General features: G+C 40.6%; 1 protein-coding gene across 1 annotated transcript in view; it reads right to left on the bottom strand.

The window, feature by feature from the left end:
- The window catches only part of LOC126189006 (serine/threonine-protein kinase Genghis Khan), a 372,927-nt gene that overhangs the window by 15,573 nt on the left and 329,952 nt on the right, over positions 1-27,402 (bottom strand). The window contains exons 30-31 of the mRNA XM_049930817.1: positions 11,119-11,236; positions 8,789-8,955 (exon numbers count right to left, since the gene is read on the bottom strand). Coding sequence (XP_049786774.1) covers positions 8,789-8,955; positions 11,119-11,236 — 285 coding nt within the window. The remainder of the gene's footprint in view (positions 1-8,788; positions 8,956-11,118; positions 11,237-27,402) is intronic.

Consider the following 27,402-nt stretch of genomic DNA (forward strand, 5'->3'; position numbering starts at 1 on the left):
ACCTAATGGCAAAGAAGGGAGAAAGAGGACGACCCATGGGAGGAATATCTATCCTACTGAAACCCTGGATGACGCCCACAAAAAAAAAAAAAAAAAAAAAAAAAAAAAAAAAAATAAAAAAAAAAAAATCATAAAACAAGAAAATAGTATGCTAATAGAAGCGGCAAACATAAATATAATTGCAGCCTATTTTAAACCGCACACACATGCTGTAGAAATAATTGACGAAATAGTCACACTCATCAAACAATGCGACAGCAAACCCACCATTATTGCAGGCGATCTCAACTGCAGGATAGACACAGAAAACTATAAAACAAAACTAGTCGTTGAAACCCTAGAAGAAGATGGTTTCACCCTACTTAACGATAGACAGATACCTACATACATATGCCACAATGGGAAGAGCACCATTGATATCGCATTAACAAGAGGAGACATAGAAGGAAGTATTCAACCAATATGGCATGACTCCATTACTCCTATACGAAAGCACATTCCAATGAAGATAAAAATAAATATAGTCACGTCACCGCCAGCAAGAAAGACTCACCAAATCGCACAAAGAAAAATTGATATAGAAAAATTAACAAACCAGCAAAAACAATTAACACAAATAGAAACTTTCATAGAGGAAGGAGACCTTGAAAAAGCAACAGACCAAATAGAAGACGTCCTAAAAAATTCAGTGATACAAACAATCCCCAAAACAAGGACGGCCAAAAGGTGGTTCGATGCTGAATGCTACAGCAAAAGGAACACTGTTCTAAGAACCCTCCACAAACTAAGAAACCAGCATGACGAGGAAACATACAAACTGTACGCAGAAGAGAGGAGAATCTACAAAATACTAACAGAAGGGAAGAAAAAAGAATACATAGAAAGAGAGGCAAAAAGAGAAGCAGATGAAGCAGAGAAAGACCCATACATAGCAGCAAGACCAAGAAAAATGGCTCATACACCAAATATAGACCTGAAGGAATGGGAAGACCACTTCAGTAAGATACTGAACAAACTAGGACTCAAAACACCCCCAAAGAAAGAGAAACAACATCGAACTAAGGAAAAAGACAATACATGGGAACCCCTAAATGAAGATGATGTGAAAGAAGTAATAAAAGCACTGAAGAACAAGAAAGCAGCAGGACCTGATAATATATATAATGAACATATAAAAGATGCAAAAGAGGCCCTCCAACACATATGGACCAAACTGTTTAACAAATGCTTGGAACTTGGAAGAACTCCGACACAATGGAGACACTCGACAATAAAAGTTCTCTACAAAGGTAGAGGAGGCCCAATGGACCCAAACAAGTACAGAGGCATAGCCCTGGAAAATACTCAATTCAAGATGTTTTCAAAGATAATAACACAAAATATCCAAGCCTCTGTGGACAGTCATCTCCCAGAACGGCAAATGGGTTTCAGATCTGGAATATCAACACTTACGGCAGTCAGGCTTCTTCTAAACAACATCGATGATGCGCTACAAAAGAAACAAATGTTCTACACAGTGTTCATAGACTTTACCAAAGCCTTTGACCTATTGGAAAGAGAGCTCATAGTCCGAAAACTGGAAAACACAATGGGAGAAGATAGCGTATGGGCAAGAACAATCAAGTCAATCCTCGAATACAACTTAATTACAATATCAGACAACTTCTCTTTTTCGAACCCCGTTCTGCAATCGAACGGAGTCTTACAGGGTGACCCAATGAGCCCTTTGCTGTACATTCTTGCCACTGAAGAAGTACTCCGAATTGGAGAAAATGAAGAAGATGTGTACGTATATGCATACGCTGATGACATAGCCGTAGGTTCAACAGATATACAGAAGCTGCAGAGAATCATTGAGAAAATAGACAGATGGTGGAGTGAACACAAACTGCACATAAACATAACAAAGACAGAAATGGTAATTTTCAGAAAAGGAGGCAAAACACCCAAGAATGCGGAAATCAGTATCAGAGGACAAAAAATAAAAATCTCATCAGACTTTAAATACCTAGGAGTGACATTGCAACCAACAGCCAAATGCTTCACAAAACATACAACAGAACGTGCAGCCCAAGCAATAATAGCAATACAGGACATCAAAAACATCCGCCTACTCAGTCTAGAAACAGCCATGAAATTATTCAACACAAAAATCTTGCCAACCCTGGCCTATGGGATGGAGGTTATATGGGACCACCGGACAGAAAAAAATCTAGAGACACTAGAAAAGGTAAAACCTACCTACCTAAAAAGAGCACTAGGTCTCTCAAAGACAACAAGATCTAGACTAGTGTACCTGCTAGCGAGAGAGACATTCCTAATTGAAGACATCAGACTTCGATATATGATGCCACACACCAGGGCTTCCAGAAAGCAACTGAAGATCGTGGAGGACAAACGAGAAAAAATATGGCCGGAGTTTTATGGCACTGAAGCAATGACAAACCGCTCATGGACAGCACCAAACTTCGAACAGCGACATGTCGTAACTAGACTTTCTATTCACGGCTTTCATCATCTAATCTGCAAAAACAAAACTTATCACGACCCAACCGCAACATGTGTATGTGAACTGTGTAACGAAGCCTGTGAACGATATCACATAGAACTGTGCAGTAAAAGAGTGAAATCGATAAATGAATATGAAAAAATGTAAAATGTAAACGTAAAATGTTAAGCAAAGTAACTGTATATGGCTATTTGGCTGCAATTTTATAAAAAAAAAACAGTCTTGAGAGCTTTTAGAATTTCAGTTTTGAAAATGAAGCTTGTCACTTACCAAGAATGGAAAATTTACTATCACTGTGTGCTACTAGCTTTTACTTACAACATTAAGAGAAATTGACATTTACATAATGTGGACAGATAACCATTTAAATATTGTTGCAGTAGTAGCAGAAACAAACAGAAATAAAAAACTGTATGCTAGAAAAACTAAACTTAGTTTAATATTCAGAAGATGAAGAAATAAATGAAATAAAACACACACACACACACACACACACACACACACACACACACGTATAAAACATACAGAAATTGTCATAATAATTCGCATAAAAGGTATTAGATATGTAATGACTACTGATGTAGCTCGAAAGTGGCTGAGATTAAATAAACAAATAAATATAAGAATTTTTAATGTGTTGCAGCCCTGTCAGCAACTGTGATTAATTAATACACTCCTGGAAATGGAAAAAAGAACACATTGACACCGGTGTGTCAGACCCACCATACTTGCTCCGGACACTGCGAGAGGGCTGTACAAGCAATGATCACACGCACGGCACAGCGGACACACCAGGAACCGCGGTGTTGGCCGTCGAATGGTGCTAGCTGCGCAGCATTTGTGCACCGCCGCCGTCAGTGTCAGCCAGTTTGCCGTGGCATACGGAGCTCCATTGCAGTCTTTAACACTGGTAGCATGCCGCGACAGCGTGGACGTGAACCGTATGTGCAGTTGACGGACTTTGAGTGAGGGCGTATAGTGGGCATGCGGGAGGCCGGGTGGACGTACCGCCGAATTGCTCAACACGTGGGGCATGAGGTCTCCACAGTACATCGATGTTGTCGCCAGTGGTCGACGGAAGGTGCACGTGCCCGTCGACCTGGGACCGGACCGCAGCGACGCACGGATGCACGCCAAGACCGTAGGATCCTACGCAGTGCCGTAGGGGACCGCACCGCCACTTCCCAGCAAATTAGGGACACTGTTGCTCCTGGGGTATCGGCGAGGACCATTCGCAACCGTCTCCATGAAGCTGGGCTACGGTCCCGCACACCGTTAGGCCGTCTTCCGCTCACGCCCCAACATCGTGCAGCCCGCCTCCAGTGGTGTCGCGACAGGCGTGAATGGAGGGACGAATGGAGACGTGTCGTCTTCAGCGATGAGAGTCGCTTCTGCCTTGGTGCCAATAATCGTCGTATGCGTGTTTGGCGCCGTGCAGGTGAGCGCCACAATCAGGACTGCATACGACCGAGGCACACAGGGCCAACAGCCGGCATCATGGTGTGGGGAGCGATCTCCTACACTGGCCGTACACCACTGGTGATCGTTGAGGGGACACTGAATAGTGCACGGTACATCCAAACCGTCATCGAACCCATCGTTCTACCATTCCTAGACCGGCAAGGGAACTTGCTGTTCCAACAAGACAATGCACATCTGCATGTATCGCGTGCCACCAAACGTGCTCTAGAAGGTGTAAGTCAACTACCCCGGCCAGCAAGATCTCCGGATCTGTCCCCCATTGACCATGTTTGGGACTGGATGAAGCGTCATCTCACGCGGTCTGCACGTCCAGCACGAACGCTGGTCCAACTGAGGCGCCAGGTGGAAATGGCATGGCAAGCCGTTCCACAGGACTACATCCAGCATCTCTACGATCGTCTCCATGGGAGAATAGCAGCCTGCATTGCTGCGAAAGGTGGATATACACTGTACTAGTGCCGACATTGTGCATGCTCTGTTGCCTGTGTCTATGTGCCTGTGGGTCTGTCAGTGTGATCATGTGATGTATCTGACCCCAGGAATGTGTCAATAAAGTTTCCCCTTCCTGGGACAATGAATTCACGGTGTTCTTATTTCAATAATGGAGTACGCATTAGGAGTGATTTAAAATGGAATGATCATATAATGTTGATTGTCGGTAAAGCAGATGCCAGACTGAGATTCATTGGAAGAATCCTAAGGAAATGCAATCCGAAAACAAAGGAAGTAGGTTACAGTACGCTTGTTCGCCCACTGCTTGAATACTGCTCAGCAGTGTGGGATCCGTACCAGATAGGGTTGATACAAGACATAGAGAAGATCCAACGGAGAGCAGCGCGCTTCGTTACAGGATCATTTAGTAATCGCGAAAGCGTTACGGAGATGATAGATAAACTCCAGTGGAAGACTCTGCAGGAGAGACGCTCAGTAGCTCGGTACGGGCTTTTGTCAAAGTTTCAAGAACATACCTTCACCGAAGAGTCAAGCAGTATATTGCTCCCTCCTATGTATATCTCGCGAAGAGACCATGAGGATAAAATCAGAGAGATTAGAGCCCACACAGAGGCATACCGACAATCCTTCTTTCCACAAACAATACGAGACTGGAATAGAAGGGAGAACCGATAGAGGTACTGAAGGTACCCTCCGCCACACACCGTCAGGTGGCTTGCGGAGTATGGATGTAGATGTAGATGTAGATTTCCAGGAGTGTATGTCAAAAATCTGCCTCAGTTGCGAAATTTTACTGGTCTTTACCCAGGTTTCAGCTAGAGTAATCTAGCCTTGTTCAGAAGCATAAAATAAACTAATACATGCCAGAATAAGGCACTGTCAAACATAAAAAGCTAAAGTACTGTGGCACCATGTCAAGCTACATTATTTAGCTGAGGAACAGCCCGGGCTCCACTTAGAGGAAAGCAGTCGGTTAGCTGCGGACGCTATGTCGGAACTGACTAAGTAGATAGAATCCCGATGCCTTGTTCTCTCACAAATTTACGGTTTAACATTATAGGTAACTTCCCAGTACATAAAATAAAGACAGCCAATGGCAGGCACCTTTGACTTTCCGTGTGCACATGCGCATGATCGGCTGTCTTGCTCAGTACATATCTGCGTGCCACAGTCAGTTCCAATGTAGCTTAACATGGTACCACGGTACTTTAGCTTTTTATGTTTGACCGTGCCTTATTCTGGCATGCATTAGTTTATGTTATGATTTTGAAGGAGGCTAGATTACTCTAGCTGAAACCAGTAACATTTTGCAACTGAGGCTCATTTTTAACACTTACCAAACGAAAGTGCTGGCATGTTGATAGACACACAAACATACACACAAAATTCAAGCTTTCGCAACCAACGGTTGCTTCATCAGGAAAGAGGGAAGGAGAGGGAAAGACGAAAGGATGTGGGTTTTAAGGGAGAGGGTAAGGAGTCATTCCAATCCCGGGAGTAGAAAGACTTACCTTAAGGGGAAAAAAGGACAGGTATACACTCGCGCACACACACACATATCCATCTGCACATACACAGACACAAGCAGACATTTGTAAAGGCAGAGAGTTTGGGCCTTGGTTGAATCTGGGGGTAGCGCTGAAGATGAGGTCTTTGGATAGAACAGAGGTTTCGGATTGGGAGAGAAGTTTGGAGGAAAGGTTAACTACTGAATTAGGGTGTTGTGGTTCCAGATTGTGTTGATTAGAATTTTGAGGTTTTGAGGGGAGTGGAGCTGGAAGTGGGACATTGAGTAGATGGGAGAGACTGGGTCTGTGTGCAATGAGAGGAGGTTGAGGTTTGCTGGAAAAGTTGTGAAGGGTGAGTGAGTTGCCTTTCCGGAGGTGGGAAACCAGGAGATTGGATAGTTTTTTTGAGGTGGAGGGTGGCATGCTGTTCTAATTTGTGGTTGGCCTTTAGGAGGATGCTCTGAACAGCCAGTGTGGATGTGGGAGAGGAAAGATTAAGGACTTTTATTAAGGATAGGAGTTGATGGGTGTGTTCATTGGCTGAGATGACGTGTAGGTGAAGGATTAGGTGGGTGAGGGCAATGGATTGTTCAGTTTGGAACTGGTATAGGGACTGATGGAAAGAAGGGTAACAGCCAGAGATGGGAACTTTAAGTGTGAGGCCTTTGGGGGTAATGCCAAATGTCAGACAAGCCTGAGTAAATAAAATATGGGAGCGTAATCTGGCTAGGGCGAAGGCATGTTTGCGGAGGGAATGTAAATAAAACTTAATGGGGTCGTTGTGGGGATGTTGTGAGGGTGACATGGTATTAGAAGGTGGAAAGTGTAACATGAGGCTGAAATTAAAATAAAAATATATGGGGAGAGATAAAGGTGAACTAGAAAGCAACTGGAGATCTGGTGTGAAAAAAGTCGAAAAAGTGTTGGTTAAAGCTGAGCTATGTTGTTTCTGTGGTGAACTTGGGTTGGTAAACAACGATGTGCACAAAGGTTAGGTGGTTGTGTTGCCGCCAAAACACATTAAAGGGTGGAGAAATTTGGGAAAATTTCGAAAAAACTGCGTGTAAATGTATTAAAAGGAGTGGTTTTGTGGTGGTAGATTATGAAAATGAGGCTAACAATTGTTTGACGAAGAAATAATGACGTTAAAACGTGGGAAGCGTCTAAAAATGATCAGTGATGTGGGAAAAACGGAAATGGAAATAAAGCAAAAGTTATTAGAACTAGTCAAAATGGTTGTTTAATAGGTGAAAAGAACTGTTCGTGAACTGGAAACGGTGGTTTTTATGGCAGCGGTAGTGTTGAAAGCAGAAAAATTTTTTTTGGTTATGGTTTGGAAGTGGGTTACGTATTATTGAGTATCTATAGGCGGGATAAAATTGTATGGTAGTTTACAGTAAAAAGGAGAAGGTGAATACAAAGTGAAACTACTTGCAAAAACAGAAAGAGAAAGTAAGATGACAGAAAAGATTTTGAAATGCAACAGTGACAATAACAAACGTAATTGTTGGGTTCAAATTAATGATATGAATATAATAGAGGGAAACATTCCACAAGGGAAAAATATATCTAAAAACAAAGATGATGTAACTTACCAAATGAAAGCGCTGGCATGTTGATAGACACACAAACAAACACAAACATACACACAAAATTCAAGCTTTCGCAGCCAACGGTTGCTTCATCAGGAAAGAGGGAAGGAGAGGGAAAGACGAAAGGATGTGGGTTTTAAGAGAGAGGGTAAGGAGTCATTCCAATCCCGGGAGTGGAAAGACTTACCTTAGGGGGAAAAAAGGACAGGTATACACTCGCGCGCGCACACACACACACACACACACACACACACACACACATATCCATCCGCACATACACAGACACAACCAGACATTTGTAAAGGCAAAGAGTTTGGGCCTTTGCCTTTACAAATGTCTGCTTGTGTCTGTGTATGTGCGGATGGATGTGTGTGTGTGTGTGTGTGTGTGTGTGTGTGTGTGTGTGCGTGTGTGTGTGTGCGCGCGCGCGCGAGTGTATACCTGTCCTTTTTTCCCCCTAAGGTAAGTCTTTCCACTCCCGGGATTGGAATGACTCCTTACCCTCTCTCTTAATACCCACATCCTTTCGTCTTTCCCTCTCCTTCCCTCTTTCCTGATGAAGCAACCGTTGGTTGTGAAAGCTTGAATTTTGTGTCTGTGTTTGTGTTTATTTGTGTGTCTATCAACATACCAATGCTTTCGTTCGGTAGTGTGTGTGTGTGTGTGTGTGTGTGTGTGTGTAAGATATATTTATGAATGTAATAAAAATTAACTGGAAGTGGGCAGGATACATAGCCAGGTGAATTGGATGTGGGTGGACCAAAGAAACTAATTTCAGGATTTCAAGATACAAGAAAAGGTCAAGGTGATGGCCTAATGCAGGGTGGGCAAGTGACATTTGAAAAGATGGAGCAGCAATGCGAACGTATATGTCTCAAGGTTCTAAGGCATGGAGATGCCTGGAGACAGAGGCACTTCTCCATATTTGGATGTCATATGACTGATTTATCATAAAAAAGGTATAGGTAAAAGGGAAGGGGGGAGAGAATATGTTCAACTGAATGAATTCATTTTCTGATTTTTCCCTCAATTTCTATACTTTCATTTTGTATTAAGCTGAAAAACAGCATAAGATTTGTCAGTAAACTGCAATTGTCTTAGTATAAACATGTTTTACACCATACATTATAAGCAACAAGGGAGCAGGTCAGTAATTTGATAGCATCAATAAATATTGGATAAAAATATATGCATTCAGTTGAATTACTGAAATTTAATTGTATGAAGAGACTTATTTTGCTTACCTTGCCCACTTCATGTAGAGAAGGTACGCTACCCAATGCCAGTGATGCATGATGATGCAGAAGGGAAGACTCTGAATCCATTGGTGGACCATCCGGAGATCTTGGCAATGAGGGTGGTGTAACAGCAGGCCTAGGTGGAGCAGCTGAACGACGTGACGATGTAGAACCTGAACAACCATGATACAGGTGGAGATAAAGTCCTGTGAAGATTTGGCTTTTACAGTCTTGGATGTTATTTACCACCCTTATTTCCAAGAATTACACTATCTTCTTCATGGTCATTTATATTACACAACAGGTACATTTTACTGTGAATTAACGCATATATTCACAACAGTCTGCTTGACTTTTTCTATCAAGTTTTAGTGTTTTGTTTATTATTAATCATTCAACATTTATTAAAGCTGGGCTTATAAAATCTGTAGAGTTCCAAGTAGAACAAGTGACATTCAGTAACAAGCACAGCAGCTGTAGGAACAAATGAGGAATTTAAATATTAGTGCTGAGCTCAGAGAGTTTACAATCTTCAGAGAGCAATGCTATGATCCCCATTTGGGGATTTGTGTTTGTAACGGAAATGCTGTATTTGTAATTATGTTGGCAGCATCTGTCACTGTCTTATATTATCGACTAGAATGATTCATCATCAGCTGTTCTTAATGAATGAAGTTTACTGGATTATGTGTGGGAAGAAGTAACATTTTTCTGAGTTATGCAAGTTGAATATTTTCAAAATAATGTAAGTTATATTGTTAGGTAAATAGTGCCTGTGTAATGGCATGTCCTATAATGGGTTTAGATGTTTATCAATTGTTTTTTTCCAAGGGTTGTTTCAGTTTCCCGAGAGGGCTCTCTGAATTTCAACTCACATCTGAGGAGTATGGAAAGTTCTGCCTAAAACAACATTTTGTTTACTGTTTCTCTCCAGGCACAATGTGTCACTATCAAGCACTTTCTACAAGGGAAATTGAGGACACTGCAAATGACCCCAATTTCATGGCCTCTTCTGACGGTGAGGGTGAAGTGCACGATACCCCCAACATCATCAAGCTCCCTCCACATAGTGTAAATGAGATGTATCGCTGTGATGGTACAGTCTAAAATACTCTGGCACATATGCTTCCAGCTGATGTTCTCGGTACCTTGGAAGAAAGGGCGGATGAAGAAAAAGTACGCCACTGCAAGAAGAAAATTAAAACTAAAATCACTTCTAACTGGACAAAGGAAGATGCAAGGTACAGTAATATCTACCCTATCTAGTAAAAACTGAACAGCACTAATTCCATTCAGTAACAGCACTAAAAGGAAAGTTTGCAGCTGATCGTTTTAAGGAGAGTTTGATGAACAATATGAAAGTTGACTTCCACTGAAAGTGTCCAGTACGCTACCCAGAACAACAATTACATCTTGGCTCCAATGATTGCATTAAAAAAGTTCTTAGGTCTACTGCTCCTCACTGGATACCACGTTCTTATATTAGAATGAAGAGGAAGACTTTGATATACAGTGAGTATGAGCAGCAACACATATGGAAATCAAATGCCAGATAAATCTCAATGATAACATATATCTGAATAGAATCCCACCTGATGAAAGGAATAATCTTTTCAAATTTCTTCCCTTGATAGGATATGCAGAATATGAAATGTCATGTTGTTTCTGCCAGCCTGAGCACTGATGAGCAACTGGTTTGATATTACGGATGACATTATCTAAAACACTTCATTCATGGGAAAGCAGTGCGATTTGGATACAACCACTGGAACATGTACTGTTCCCATCGTTTAATGCCTCACAAATGAAAATTCAAAAGGATGGTGGCAAGAGCATATTGTGCTCAATCATCCACTGCTTCTGATCCAAGAAGGGCAGGAACACTATCATACCTGAAGGCATCCCCCTCAGGTGTTCCAGTCAACAATGTGGAACCCCATATTGAATGCTTTTTATCTGGCACAAAAAACAAAAGGAAATGTAAAAGGAGAGTGGCATGCCCCTTGATTCTCATCTGGGATTTGCCTAAAATATGATGTTTACATCAAGATTACTTCATTTTTTAAGTGTTACATTCTTTTTCCCAGAATTTGTGTCAGCCAAACAACCCAGGAATAAATGCTGACTGAAGAAAAACACTTTGGCAATTAATGGTTTAAGTTCACATGAGAGATAGTACACAACAACATCGAGCAAAATCCAGATAAGAAGAATATGAACAGGCTTCACATAGCCCCCCCCCCCCCCCCACACACACACCCACAGAGAGAGAGAGAGAGAGAGAGAGAGAGAGAGAGAGAGAGAAGTCAAAAACCAATGAGTAACATCATTCTTACCGTTATGACCTGAATATGTTTGAGCTGGACGCTGTGTATGCCCTGAAATACGTCGCTGCTCTGAATGAGAAGGATGTCTGGGTGGAGCATGTGCCAGCTTTGCTCCTGAATGGAACAGCTAAAAATAAAATTGTTAATTATATGTCTCATAACATGCTGTCACTAATAATCATCTGATTAGGTTACAGGATTTGTATCAAAAATTAGTAATATAATTCAGTTACAAAGTTACAGCTAATGAGAGAGACCAATACACTATAATTATGCATTTTTTTTTAGTAAAGGTGAACAGTTACTCTCACATAATAAAGATAACGGCAAATGACATCTTATTTAAATTATCAATTCATATTTCGCTGACTCTTCCACTGAGTGGTGACCTCTCTGTAAGGGAATTTGAGCACATAATTTTAGTCAGTGAATAGTAAACTAAATTATCTTTATTTCCTATACTAGCAGGTACAAGCATGTGGGTACAAAAACAGTTTTTTGAGAATAATTCTAATTTTCTGTACAAAAAGATGACAACTAAATGGCTATATACAAAGGGGACCATGAAAAGATCAATGACTTTAAAGCATGGATGGACACACACACACACACACACACACACACACACACACACACACACACACACACACACAGAGAGTGAGAGAGAGAGAGAGAGAGAGAGAGAGAGAGAGAGAGTTGCTACAGTAGACACCAATTATTCATTCTCCAATTTAAATTCTTATCTTTATTTACAACTAAAAATTTTACAGAGTCTATATCAGCTATGTCTTTGCTTTAACAACTGATTTCCTGACATACTTCTAAGCAATTGATTATACAAGAGGTAGTCCCAGTTTTAATCATCACCTCAAAAAAATTAAAATACATAATTACTTTTTTTGTTTGTGGTTCTGATACACAGAAATCTGCGTGCAGCAGTACTGCAATAGGCCACTAGAGGAACCAAAATAATATGGTGCAGCCCACTGATAAAGTGGAGCAGTGTCTAGGAATTTGTTTTCTTTAGCATCGGAAATGATGCAGCTCCGCCAGGTTAATCTAGATGGCTAAATAAGTCAAATGGACTGGCACAGCACAGCTGTATCAGTTCCACTGCTGCAATGAATGAATTAACACACAATACTACATTCTAACAATAAGCTGGGTCATTTTGTTTTGTCTCCCCTAGTGCAAGGACAGGCCATGAACTCAGCATGCCTGCAGATCTCTCTCTTTTGACTCCACATTTGCCCCACCCCCACACCAAGCTGTCTGAGTGGGAAGGTGGGGTAGCTGCAAATGTGCCGTTTATATGGCATACCATTCACACAAGTAATGCGGAATGGCTTGCATGCGGTTTGGTTTCATATTATGCTATATTAGGAAATTCGAAAATATGAAGTTATGTACAACACATCATGGAGAGCATTATTACACTGTTACTGATTTTCATTACAAGAGTATACACCTACAAAAATAAAAGGCTAGGTTTACAAATGCATTACTCAAGTAAAATCTTTTGAGGCACATTGTTCCATGTAAAAATCTTACAATATTTAAGCTGAGATACAGAAAGGGAGGCAAAAACAAATGGTCTCTATAACATGCTGTTAGGGATGGAATAAATGATTACAACTACATCTGAAAGAAACAAAATTTATTACCTAGAACTTCTGTACAGACACTGCACTGGCTACAATTCTCAACACATTATAGCACAAATAAAACAAAATTTTCATTATTTTCAATTATTTTTGGTTCACTGTAGACAATAAAATTTATATCTGGTACAAAGTGCCAGGACAGGTGTAGGCAGTTTCACAGATTTTTGTCACTCAGCTTACCACATAATAGTAATTTATTTAGTTTCATTATCACAACCCCTTCCACACATACAGGTTGAGCCAAACATGGATATTACTTTTGCAGTCAGATCAACCAAAAAATGTGATGTCTGCAATCCTGCCCAGATCTTCTAATTTTGATCCCTACTTCCCTTTTTCCTTCAGAAACTGAACAACAGCCTGTTTTGAATCAGAAAATTGTTCCAGGCATGCCCTTTGTCTTGACCAACATACTTTGCAGTAGTAAATAATGTTTCCATATTCTTCATTCAGTCCCATTAAAAATTGTTGAAACTGATTGTGATTTCAAAAAATTTACTTTTCAGACCACCAGTTTCATGACATGCTCCTAAATTTAGCATAAAGTGCTTCTTGATGTACAAAACAATGAATCCCATAAAGATTGCCTGTCAATTGCTGTAATTCTTTGCATAATAGTTCTATGAACCTGTTTGTCCCTCTTATATCACTGATGCTCCAACTGAGACCAAGATTTTCCAATTCAGGCCAATGGCTTCAACTTCCTCTTCGATAGTTTCCAGCACGTCGAGCCCTCTCACTGTGTCTTTCACTGGCAGCAAATCAATTATGAGCACTATTTTGTAGATTGCTTTTAATGAAGTATCACTGGTACACAAAGTGACCTATGTCAAACATCATAAATTGGCTTGCAGAGTATAGATGTAGAAGCAGATGTAGATATAGTGCAACGATGGGCCGCTAGAGTTGGTTGCCGGCTAAATACACAACTGGCCATTAAAATTGCTACACCAAGAAGAAATGCAGATGATAAATGGGTATTCATTGGACAAAAATATTAAACTAGAACTGACTTGTGATTACATTTTCACACAAATTGGGTGCATACATCCTGAGAAATTAGTACCCAGAACAACCACCTCTGGCCGTAATAACGGCCTTGATACGCCTGGGCATTGAGTCAAACAGAGCTTGGATGGCTTGTACAGGTACAGCTGCCCATGCGGCTTCAACACGATCCCACCGTTCATCAAGAGTAGTGACTGGCGTATTGTGACGAGACAGTTGCTTGGCCACCATTGACCAGACAGTTTCAATTGTGGAGAGATCTGGAGAATGTGCTAGCCAGGGCAGCAATCGAACATTTTCTGTATCCATACAGGACTTGCAACATGCGGTCATGCATTATCCTGCTGAAATGTAGGATTTCGCAGGGATCGAATGAAGGGTAGAGCCACGGGTCGTAACACATCTGAAATGTAACATCCACTGTTCAAAGTGCCGTCAGTGTGCACAAGAGGTGACCGACACATGTAACCAATGGCACCCCATACCATCATGCCGGGTGATACGCCAGTATGGTGATGACGAATACAAGCTTCCAATGTGCGTTCACTGCGATGTCGCCAAACACGGATGCGACCATCATGATGCTGTAAACAGAACCTGGATTCATCCGAAAAAATGACGTTTTACCATTCGTGCACTCAGGCTCGTCATTGAGTACACCATCGCAGGCGCTCCTGTCTGTGATGCAGCGTCAAGGGTAACCGCAGCCATGGTCTCCGAGCTGATAGTCCATGCTGCTGCAAACGTCATCGAACTGTTCGTGCAGATGGTTGGTGTCCTGCAAACGTCCCCATCTGTTGACTCAGGGATCGAGACGTGGCTGCACGATCCGTTACAGCCATGTGGATAAGATGCCTGTCATCTCGACTGCTAGTGATACGAGGCCGCTGGGATCAGGCACGGAGTTCCGAATTACCCTCCTGAACCCACCGATTCCATATTCTGCTAACAGTCATTGGATCTCGACCAATGCGAGCAGCAATGTCGCGATACGATAAACCGCGATTGTGATCCATCTATGCCATTTGTGTTGAGTACCAGAAGAAAGAAGAAATTAAATGCTGACGAGTACCTGTTTATATGGGCTAAAATTGGCAATGGAAACTGTAAAATAAAGATTACTGGTGACTGTATGTTGTATTATAGACAATAAAGATTGACCTTTATCAAAGTCGGAAACGTGATAGTACGCATTTATCCTCCTTACATGAGGCATCACAACAACATTTCAGCAGGCAACGCTGGTCGAATGCTGTTTGTGTATGATAAATTGGTTGGAAACTTTCCTCACGTCAGTATGTTGTAGGTGTTGCTACCGGCGCCAACCATGTGTGAATGCTCTGAAAAGCTAATCATTTGCATATCACAGCATCTTCTTCCCGTCGGTTAAATTTCGCCTCTGTAGCACGGCATCTTTGTGGTGTAGCAATTTTAATGGCCAGTAGTGTATAACAAACAATGCAATGGGCTGTAAATATACTGGATTTCTGAAAGCAAACATGTACAAAAACAGATAGCACAAACACCATGATTTTCAAGAGTTATTCACATTTGGATCAGCTCACTGTGCGGTACTACAATCTTTTAGGTCCACCAACTTTTTTGCTCTTTCACTGCCAACTAAATCTTTAAATTTCTTGTGCATTGTGTTGTAAAGCAAATTTATGGTGGCCAGTGATTATGTGAAAGCCTTTAAAGGCTTGCAATGACAGGTCACTAAACTGCCTCTTCTTTCTGAGCGTATGTGTCACTGCAACAATCACTGCACTTTTAAACTTCCTACAAACAAGCAAATAGCATGGAATAAACAGCACTAGCATTTCGAAAAATACTGCACCACATGCTGGAAGAAACAGAGATGCATTTAACTGGTACATAAAATTTCCGAGTAGTTCTATGAAGGACTGATCAAAGGTGAGACGGGTCTAAGGAAGTCGAGATGTGCTGTGCAGTGGGGGGAGGGGGGGGGGGGAAGGGGGGGGGAGGGGGAGGTAGGCCAAGCACTGGTCCACCCATGTGCAGCACTTGTGCACATGTGCAGTTCTGCAAGCTTTTGCTGCCTCTCCTCTAGTGGCACCCTATGCTACTGTGGCACAGGGATTTCAATGTGTAGCAGGACTGCATGTCTACCCTTTATATTAAAAACACAAGACAGAAATTTTTTCAGCTTCGTGATTTTCATTAATGAAAATGTAGCATCTGATAACAAAACTGATGGAGCATTTATACTAAAGAACAAACCATTAAATACAAATTGTAAGGATTATGGGGAACAATCTCAACTAGCACCTGCACCGTACTCGTCTCCAATCCTATTCAATGATCCTTATTTTGCTCATCCTGCACTCACACCTTCTTCTACAGTCTCCCTCTTCCTCTGTTCTACCTCTCAATGACTTAGCACCTCAACCACTCAGCAAGTTGCCTTCACTCATCAATTATTTATAGAATACTTGATATTCTTCATTAAAACCAAAGGTTTTGTGTACAACTTTCCAGTTTGTAATTAGCAAACTATCCTTCAAGTCTTCAATTCCTTTTTTCATTTATTACCCTTGCACTTTTCCAGTTAATTTTCATTTATGTCACGCAACCTTACATAAAATGTCAGCCATTGCTCTTCATAGTCTGAGAGGATAGTAATTATGGGAATTACACTACGACTTTGCCGCCTCAATTCATCTCGAAAAATACTGTCTACAGAAATCTTGCGGTTCCCATACGTCTTGCAAATTGTACAGCAAAGGATTCAAATACAGCTCTAAAATACGTCATCATCATCATCATTTAAGACTGATTATGCCTTTCAGCGTTCAGTCTGGAGCATAGCCCCCTTATAAAATTCCTCCATGATCCCCTATTCAGTGCTAACATTGGTGCCTCTTCTGATGTTAAACCTATTACTTCAAAATCATTCTTAACCGAATCCAGGTACCTTCTCCTTGGTCTGCCCCGACTCCTCCTACCCTTTACTGCTGAACCCATGAATCTCTTGGGTAACCTCGCTTCTCCCATGCGTGTAACATGACCCCACCATCTAAGCCTATTCACCCTGACTGCTACATCTATAGAGTTCATTCCCAGTTTTTCTTTGATTTCCTCATTGTGGACACCCTCCTGCCATTGTTCCCATCTACTAGTACCTGCAATCATCCTAGCTACTTTCATATCCGTAACCTCAACCTTGTTGATAAGGTAACCTGAATCCACCCAGCTTTTGCTCCCATACAACAAAGTTGGTCAAAAGATTGAACGGTGCACAGATAACTTAGTCTTGGTACTGACTTCCTTCTTGCAGAAGAGAGTAGCTCGTAGCTGAGCGCTCACTGCATTAGCTTTGCTACACCTCGCTTCCAGTTCTTTCACTATGTTGCCATCCTGTGAGAATACGCATCCTAAGTACTTGAAACCGTCCACCTGTTCTAACTTAGTTCCTCCTATTTGGCACTCAATCCGTTTATATTTCTTTCCCACTGACATTACTTTTGTTTTGGAGATACTAATCTTCATACCATAGTCCTTACATTTCTGATCTAGCTCTGAAATATTACTTTGCAAACTTTCAATCGAATCTGCCATCACAACTAAGTCATCCGCATATCCAAGACTGCTTATTTTGTGTTCACATATCTTAATCTCACCCAGACAGTCTATTGTTTTCAACGTATGATCCATAAATAATATGAACAACAGTGGAGACAGGTTGCAGCCTTGTTTTACCCCTGAAACTACTCTGAACCATGAACTCAATTTACTGTCAACTCTAACTGCTGCCTGACTATCCATGTAAAGACCTTTAATTGCTTGCAAAAGTTTGCCTCCTATTCCATAATCTCATAGAACAGACAATAACTTCCTCCTAGGAACCCGGTCATATGCCTTTTCTAGATCTATAAAGCATAGATACAATTCCCTGTTCCACTCACAACACTTCTCCATTATTTGCTGTAAGCTAAAGATCTGGTCCTGACAACCTCTAAGAGGCCTACACCCACACTGATTTTCATCCAATTGGTCCTCAAGCCAGTCTGATGGAACCTGTCCTGACTCCCAGGCCATTTCAATTATCCTGCGTAGCCATTTAAGACCTGACATTCCACTGTATTTGATGAGTTCCAACTTAATTTCATCCACCCCAGCTGCTTTAATGGCACTGCACTCTATTGACCATTTTCTCCACTTCCTCAAATGTGATCCTATTTCCATCATCATTGCTATCCCATTCTACCTCGAAATCTGAAACATTACTGATCGTATTTTCACCTACATTGAGCAACTCTTCAAAATATCCCCTCTATCTGCCCAAGGCATCCACAGGATTCACCAGCAGTTTTCCTGACCTGTCCAAAATACTTGTCATTTCCTTCTTACCTCCCTTACGAAGACTGTTAATTACACTCCAGAATGGTTTTCCAGCAGCTTGACCCATAGTCTCCAACCTGTTTCCAAAGTCTTCCCAGGATTTCTTCTTGGATGCTGCAATTATCTGTTTGGCTTTGTTTCTTTCTTCAACGTAACTTTCTCTGTCTACCTGAGTTCTAGTATGTAGAAATTTTTGATACGCCTTCTTTTTCCTTTTACAGGCTGTCTTGACTGTGTCATTCCACCAAGCTGTTTGCTTCATCCTACTTTTACACACTACTGTTCCAAGACACTCTTTAGCCACTTGTAGTACTGTGTCCCTGTACCTTGTCCATTCCTTTTCCAATGACTGTAATTGACTACATTCAACTAACTGGTACCTTTCTGAGATCGCTGTTATGTACTTGCGCCTGATTTCCTTATCCTGAAGTTTCTCCACTCTTATCCTCCTACATATGGACCTGACCTCCTGCACTTTTGGCCTCACAATACCAATTTCCCTGCAGATTAAATAATGATCAGTATCATCAAAGAATCCCCTGAATACACGTGCATCCCTCACAGCCTTCCTGAATTCCTGATCTGTTATTATAGTCAATGACAGATCTGGTTCCCCTGCCTTCCCAAGTATACCGGTGAATGTTCTTATGTTTAAAAAAGGAGTTTGTGATTACTAAGCCCATACTGGCACAGAAATCCAGGAGTGTTTTCCCGTTCCTGTTGGCCTCCATATCCTCTCCAAATTTACCCATAACCTTTTCATACCCTTCTGTTCGATTTCCAATCCTGGCATTAAAATCAACCATGAGCAGAACACTGTCCTTGTCCTTTACTCTAACAACTGCATCACAGAGTGCCTCATAAAAACTACCCATCTTATCTTGATCTGTCCTTTCACAATGCAAATATACTGACACAATCCTAATTTTCTTGCTAGACACTGTCAAATCTATCCACATAAATCGTTCGTTTACATCCCTTATAGCAACTACGCTGGGTTCCATTTATTTCCTGATGTAAAGCCCTACACCCCATTGTGCTATTTCTGCTTTGACTCCTGACAGGTAGACCTTGTATTCTCCCACTTCCTCTTCTTTCTCACCCCTTACCCGAATGTCACTAACAGCTAAACGTCCAGCCCCATCTTACTTGCAGCCTCTGCCAGCTCTACCTTCTTCCCAGAGTAGCCCCCATTGATATTAATAGCTCCCCATCTCGTTACCATTCGTTTGCCGAGTCGTATCTTAAGAGTCCCTGGTTTGTCAGTTAGAGGTGGGACTCATTCACCTCCAAAGGTCTGAGGCATTTTGCTCTGATTGTTGCCAGCATCATATTTAAAGTACCAGGGAAGCAGGTTGCTAGTCTTACTTGCCCCGAGTCCCATTGGGTTTTACCCCTAATGGCTGAGGGACTAACCGGTGGATTTGGTAGTCTTTACCGTATGAGCACAAAGGTGACCACAACTCAGAATATGTCCAAGATGCCCAGCCTTATTCCAAAGTAACTGGTATCCCGACTGTCGGGACCACTTACTTGGCCGCTCAAACATTGCCCACCATTCATGAACTAGGACATGACTACAGGAACCCACACCATGAACCACTCTAAAATACGTATGCTATAAAAAAATTAAATTAAGATCTCCAATTCATATTATCTCTATCTGCTTAGAAGTCATGTTTTCACGGAACATGGAACGTTTCAATGATTTGGGCATGCAACTGCAGGTACCCTGTTCCTTCACTTAACTTTTCAGCCACACACCTTTCTAATGGAATGTGTCTCAATTCATTTCATAAATAATACAAAATTATAGGATGGAGCCTTGTAACTGTAACTTCACAATATTTAAATAAGATATGGCATTTGAAGCATTTGAGCATGAGAATCTCATCCAGAAATGTACTGTATAATCATAACAAATATGTGGTATTCCTTGAACCTTATCCTTCTTCATCATGTGATAGAATAACAGTTCTTGTTAATTTTACTAGCATTTCTGCTTATAACTGTGGCCTTATTCAGTAAATGGTTTAATTTTCTGTGCCTTATCTCGTTATCTCAGAACATTTAGTTGTTTCCATTTACAAAACCTTGGGTCAGAGTGTAACTTTATTGTTCACATCTTTCTTTTAATCACTTGTCTGATATATTATTTAGTTAGAAATGAAAAGCACAAAATTGTGCATGTCCTGCAGTACTAGTTTATTCCAGTAAACTGTTTTCAGCTAACAAGGTCATTGTGAGACTTAAACTGACATTGTCATTGAACAGATGCAAAACTGGTGAACAGTATTGACAAAGATGTCACACATTGGGAGGGAGGTTCCCACACAGAGTAAATGTCATCTTTGACAGTGCAGTAATAACATAATTTAAAATATCAAACACACAATAAATATACAAGGAACAAACAACAAAAATATTACCCCTTAAACACAGAAAAACTGCTTGTTCTTGTGGAATAGTGTGTGCTTGCATGGAAAGTTTAGGTGGAAGGGAGGTGGACAAAATTAACAAAGAAGATAAGATGCACATATGGTAAACCAATCTAATAGCCTTATATAACAATTTAAATTAATGAACAATAACAATAAAATAAAATTTAGACAAGACATGAATATAGAAGAATAGCCTGTAGAGGTATTACAGATAGAAGTAATGCAGACACATATGGTAAACCAATCTAATAGCCTTATATAACTATTTAAATTAATGAACAACAACAATAAAATAAAATTTAGGCAAGACATGAATATAGAAGAATAGCCTGTAGAGGTATTACAGATGGAAGTAATGCAGAAACAGAGTAAAAGATAGAACTGATAATGGTAACAGGAAATACATATGCTAAATTAGATATCAGTTGTACAAAGAATTTCTCTTACTGCAGGGAAGATGTACATATAACAAAACAACAGGGTATGTTGACTTTATAGACAATCACAATAAAATAAATATAGGTAAAAATGGAGGAATAAGCTAGAACACTCACTGTGAGGAGAACTGGAGAAAATGTACTGGGCTGTGGTTTTCCTCAAAGAATAAGAAATCTTATAATTGGGGGATTTCGGTGTTTTGTTTACATTCTGCAATACTTGTTCACAGTATGGGATGATACAATACTTTATATAAACTCTCGAAGGAACAGCAGAGGGAGCAAAGAGGAGGTATATAATTTCCAGTGTTTGTTTTCTAATGTGAATCTACGTCCATAGGTTAATGAAAATAATCAATTTTCGAAAATATAATCAAATTCGATACATAAAAATGTCTACTCAGCAAGGGCTGGCAAGGGGTACACACATACAAAGGTATTTAAATTTGGAAGCTCTCACAGCCAGTGCTTCCTTCTTCTGGCAGAAGGGTTGAAGGGGAAGCAAGAGAGGTGAAGGAACAGGACTGGTGAGGTTTAGGAAATGGGGAGAGTATGGAAAAGTCACTCAGAACCCTGGGTCAGAGCAGACTCTCTATTCCTTCTCATCACAACCAGTAGGTCAATTTCAATATTTGGTGCACAGATATTTTAGCTATCCAATTACATTACACTTCCATCTCCTGTCATCTCTAACAGTCTGAGACATCTTTTTAGGACTAATGCACACTACTCTGCTTGTATACTCAATGATGTGTGCATGAGGGGTGGTTGGCTGTGTGTATGAATAGTGTGTGTTTCTCTTTTGCCGATGAAGCCTGAGGCCGTAAGCTTTACTTAAGTGTCTGTTAATTGTGCCTGTCTGTAACTTCATGTGTCCTTTTTAAGGTAAGTAGCAATCTATCTCTTCCTACATTGTTGATATTCCTGCTTGGCATTTCCATTGTTTGATTTTCATACTCAGTGAAATTTAAATCAAATTCAAATTTACACATAAAAAATTTGAATTTTCTTGGGATTTATGCAATTCAAGTCGTGTTACAAAGCACAAGAACTGCAACTGGCATCTTGACATTTCATGTTTTGCAATGAACTGAACCACCTAATTACTAGCAATAACTACCACTTCCAGTAATAAAAGTATTGGTATGCTTCCTTATATCATACACTGACTAGATGCTCTCCATTTTCCTGTACTGTGCGTTTCCCTTAATCTGCTTGTTACTTCACCGATTTTTAATGCTATCTAGAATTTCATGTCTCCTCCTTCGTCTTCTCCCCCTTCCTCTCTTTTTTGTAATTTTTCTTTCAACTCAGATTTTTTTTAATCATTTATACAAGTTTTTTCCTCTTCTGTTCTTCAAAGTACTTCTTCACTTCTCATTTTGTCTATTTCAGATTTAGCAATTTTCTCCACAATCACATTCAAAAACTATCTAAGTATTTTTCCTCTTTCCCTTTGACTACCTGATTTCTGCCATACATTCTACATCTACATCTATACTCCGCGAGCCACCTTACGGTGTGTGGCGGAGGGTACTTATTGTACCACTATCTGATCCCCCCTTCCCTGTTCCATTCACGAATTGTGCGTGGGAAGAACGACTGCTTGTAAGTCTCCGTATTTGCTCTAATTTCTCGAATCTTTTCGTTGTGATCATTACGCGAGATATATGTGGGCGGTAGTAATATGTTGCCCATCTCTTCCCGGAATGTGCTCTCTCGTAATTTCGATAATAAACCTCTCCGTATTGCGTAACGCCTTTCTTGAAGTGTCTGCCACTGGAGCTTGTTCAGCATCTCCGTAACGCTCTCGCGCTGACTAAATGTCCCCATGACGAATCGCGCTGCTTTTCGCTGGATCATGTCTATCTCTTCTATTAATCCAACCTGGTAAGGGTCCCATACTGATGAGCAATACTCAAGAATCGGAAGAACAAGCGTTTTGTAAGCTACTTCTTTCGTCGATGAGTCACATTTTCTTAGAATTCTTCCTATGAATCTCAACCTGGCGCCTGCTTTTCCCACTATTTGTTTTATGTGATCATTCCACTTCAGATCGCTCCGGATAGTAACTCCTAAGTATTTTACGGTCGTTACCGCTTCCAATGATTTACCACCTATGGCATAATCGTACTGGAATGGATTTCTGCCCCTATGTATGCGCATTATATTACATTTATCTACGTTTAGGGAAAGCTGCCAGCTGTCGCACCATGCATTAATCCTCTGCAGGTCTTCCTGGAGTACGTACGAGTCTTCTGATTGTTGCTACTTTCTTGTAGACAACCGTGTCATCTGCAAATAGCCTCACGGAGCTACCGATGTTGTCAACTAAGTCATTTATGTATATTGTAAACAATAAAGGTCCTATCACGCTTCCTTGCGGTACTCCCGAAATTACCTCTACATCTGCAGATTTTGAACCGTTAAGAATGACATGTTGTGTTCTTTCTTCTAGGAAATCCTGAATCCAATCACAAACCTGGTCCGATATTCCGTAAGCTCATATTTTTTTCACTAAACGTAAGTGCGGAACCGTATCAAATGCCTTCCTGAAGTCCAGGAATACGGCATCAATCTGCTCGCCAGTGTCTACGGCACTGTGAATTTCTTGGGCAAATAGGGCGAGCTGAGTTTCACATGATCTCTGTTTGCGGAATCCATGTTGGTTATGATGAAGGAGATTTGTATTATCTAAGAACGTCATAATACGAGAACACAAAACATGTTCCATTATTCTACAACAGATTGACGTAAGCGAAATAGGCCTATAATTATTCGCATCTGATTTATGACCCTTCTTGAAAATGGGAACGACCTGCGCTTCCTTCCAGTCGCTAGGTACTTTACGTTCTTCCAGCGATCTACGATAAATTGCTGATAGAAAGGAGGCAAGTTCTTTAGCATAATCACTGTAGAATCTTAAGGGTATCTCGTCTGGTCCGGATGCTTTTCCGCTACTAAATGATAGCAGTTGTTTTTCAATTCCGATATCGTTTATTTCAATATTTTCCATTTTGGCGTCCGTGCGACGGCTGAGGTCGGGACCGTGTTACGATTTTCCGCAGTGAAACAGTTTCGGAACACTGAATTCAGTATTTCTGCCTTTCTTCGGTCGTCCTCTGTTTCGGTGCCATCATGGTCATTGTTACAATTCAGACAAAATATTTGCAATTCCTCTATCTTAATTCTACTGAAATTCCCATTGCTGTGAAAAAAACTTTCACATTTTCAAAAACTCTTTTACGTGTAATGTTCTACTTCTAATTTCCTAGACACAGCTTCATTATCAGTCAAGAAATTCTAAGTACTTAAAAGATTTGATCAGTAATGAAGTCTTTCTTTCCGCCTTAATGCTCGCTGAATTTCATCGTTTTAGTTTCTTCTTGGTTTGATCTTAGCTGAAATGGGCAAATCAGAAGGCAGAGATGGCCCAGTATGGTGAGCTTAGCGCACCACATAAAAGCATTATGTAACAGAAAGTGAAACGGCAAATCCAGAGCTCAGGGAGACTTGCATGCGTATGCCCAAGTGACACTACCAGTTACTGAATATACAGTATTACCCCACCTTTACATTTCTGTATTTTACGTTTACCCACCATTTAAGCATTTTTTCCCAATCCTGTCAAATACTGTACGTTCACCATGTACTGAAAACCTTGATTTTACAATTCTGAAATTTTGCATTTCTCATCATTTGCACCATGTGGCAACTCAACTTGAGAATATCAAGTAAAAGGAATCTTTTGATTCTTGTGCAGACGCTGTAACAGTGCTCTCTTTAAAATGTATAGTTTGAACTTATTTAATCAAATATTATTTTTTTTATTGTTACCAACTTGAACATAAACAAAACAATACTAAAGGTACTGTAAAATATTGTTAGAGACCTAAATTCATTTTAAGACCTATTTTAACAAAGCACAACTTTCTTCTTAGTGTGTAAACACAGTATATATATTACAAACGAAGCTCAAGTACCATAAATTTTAACTGAAGCTTGGTTTATGGTTTGGAGGTATCATAATATGCCACAACCTGTGCACTTACGGATACGAGGTGTCAACTGCCAGAATGAGGAGGACAGTTGCTTCCTGCCATATGGGAAACACTGCAGCCATAGAGCACTTCTTAAAATAAATTTCTGCTTGTAGGCAACGTTGTAATCACAGAGGAAATAACCATGGAGAAATTCGCTGCAGAAAAATTTTCATATAATTCCTCTCTCAGTTAGGGAGAAAAAGAAGATGAAGCAGGAGAAAAAGAGTGTGTATCAGTGCCCACCAGTGTTCAGGCAACTGCAGTAGTGGAGGTACTACAAAGATATTTTTCTTCCATTGAAGGGTGTGAAAATATGGTTGAGACTCTCTATGAATTGGAGAAACAGACAGGCATAACAAACAAAAAGAGCTAAACAAACATTTAATATAGTCTTCTTTTGTAGAAAACAGTAGTTGTTATGACTGTGCTTTTTTAAATTGTAAATATTGAGATGTTATTAAAATTTGGATGTTTATTAAGAAGACATAACATTTATGGTATGGGTAGCTCCATTATCCACATTATAAAATATAAGAAAAACACAAAAATCAACCCACAGGAAGGCTATCACACAATGTTTCATCTACATCTACATGATTACTCAGAAATTCACATTTAAGTGCTTGGCAGAGGGTTCAGCGAACCACAATCATACTATCTCCCTACCATTCCACTCCCGAACAGTGCGCGGGAAAAATGAACACCTAAACCTTTCTGTTCGAGCTCTGATTTCTCTTATTTTATTTTGATGATCCTTCCTACCTATGTAGGTTGGGCTCAACAAAATATTTTCGCATTCGGAAGAGAAAGTTGGTGACTGAAATTTCGTAAATAGATCTTGCCGCGACGAAAAACGTCTTTGCTTTAATGACTTCCATCCCAACTCGCATATCATATATGCCACACTCTCCCCCCTATTACGTGATAATACAAAACAAGCTGCTCTTTTTTGCACACTTTCGATGTCCTCTGTCAATCCGACCTGGTAAGGATCCCACACCGCGCAGCAATATTCTAACAGAGGACGAACGAGTGTAGCGTAAGCTGTCTCTTTAGTGGACTTGTTGCATCTTCTAAGTGTCCTGCCAATGAATCGCAATCTCTGGCTCGCCTTCCCCACAATATTATATATGTGGTCTTTCCAACTGAAGTTGTGCGTAATTTTTACACCCAGGTACTTAGTTGAAGTGACAGCCTTGAGAATTGTACTATTTATCAAGTAATCAAATTCCAATGGATTTCTTTTGGAACTCATGTGGATCACCTCACACTTTTTGTTATTTAGCGTCAACTGCCACCTGCCACACCATACAGCAATCTTTTCTAAATCGCTTTGCAACTGATACTGGTCTTCGGATGACCTTACTAGACGGTAAATTACAGCATCAACTGCTAGTGCCATTCAACTTGCCAGCAGATAAGCGGAATCAGAAGGCAGAGCGATATCAGCAGTTGCTTTTCACTGGATATTTGAGATAGGTATTAGGAATAAGACTTACGCACACTATTATACAAGGTGAAAACAAAGTCTTGCCATGATTATAAAAATAACAGAATAACTGTTTGACATAATAAGTTACATTTGATGCCGTTACATATGTTAGTGTTACTAGTTGTTGTGACCAACAGATGGCGCTAGTGCTCCACAACACCAACACGGTCTGTTAGGTCACGTTAGTTCCTGGCGAAATGGTGTCGAAGCAGGAGAAAGTGCAATGCGTGCTTTGGTTTCATGAAACGAAATCGTCCATCAGTGTTCAGTGTAAATTTCGGGCTTCTTATGGACACAGCCCTCCTGATGTTAAATCAATAGAGCGATGGTATGCAAAGTTTAGCAAAACAGGCAGCGTTGAAGATCACCCTCGAAGTGGCAGGCCTTGTGTGAGTGATGCAACTGTTGAACATGTTCGGCAATCGTTTCAACAGAGTCCATCTAAATCAACTCATCAAGCATCACGTGAACTTCAAATACCGCAGGCAAGTGTGGTGCAGATTCTTCATAAAAGGCTTGGGTTGCATGCTTAAAAAATACAAATTGTGTAGGCCTTGCAACCAAATGATTTTCTGGCTGAATTTGGAGCTGAAATTCTCAACAGGATTGATAGCGCTAATGATTACTTAAATTGCATATGCTTTACCGATAAATCAACCTTTCATGTCAGTGAAATGGTAAATAGAGTTAATGTCTGTATATGGGGTTCAGAGTCTCCACATGCTACTGTAAAGTTACAGCGAGACAGAGAAAAAGCGAATGTTTGGTGCGGCCTCATGCATAACAAGGTCTTTGGGCCATTTTTCTTCGTGGGAAAATCCATTACCACTAAGATTTACTTAGATG

The sequence above is a fragment of the Schistocerca cancellata genome, chromosome 5 (genome assembly GCF_023864275.1).
Source record: "Schistocerca cancellata isolate TAMUIC-IGC-003103 chromosome 5, iqSchCanc2.1, whole genome shotgun sequence".
Classification (NCBI taxonomy): domain Eukaryota; kingdom Metazoa; phylum Arthropoda; class Insecta; order Orthoptera; family Acrididae; genus Schistocerca; species Schistocerca cancellata.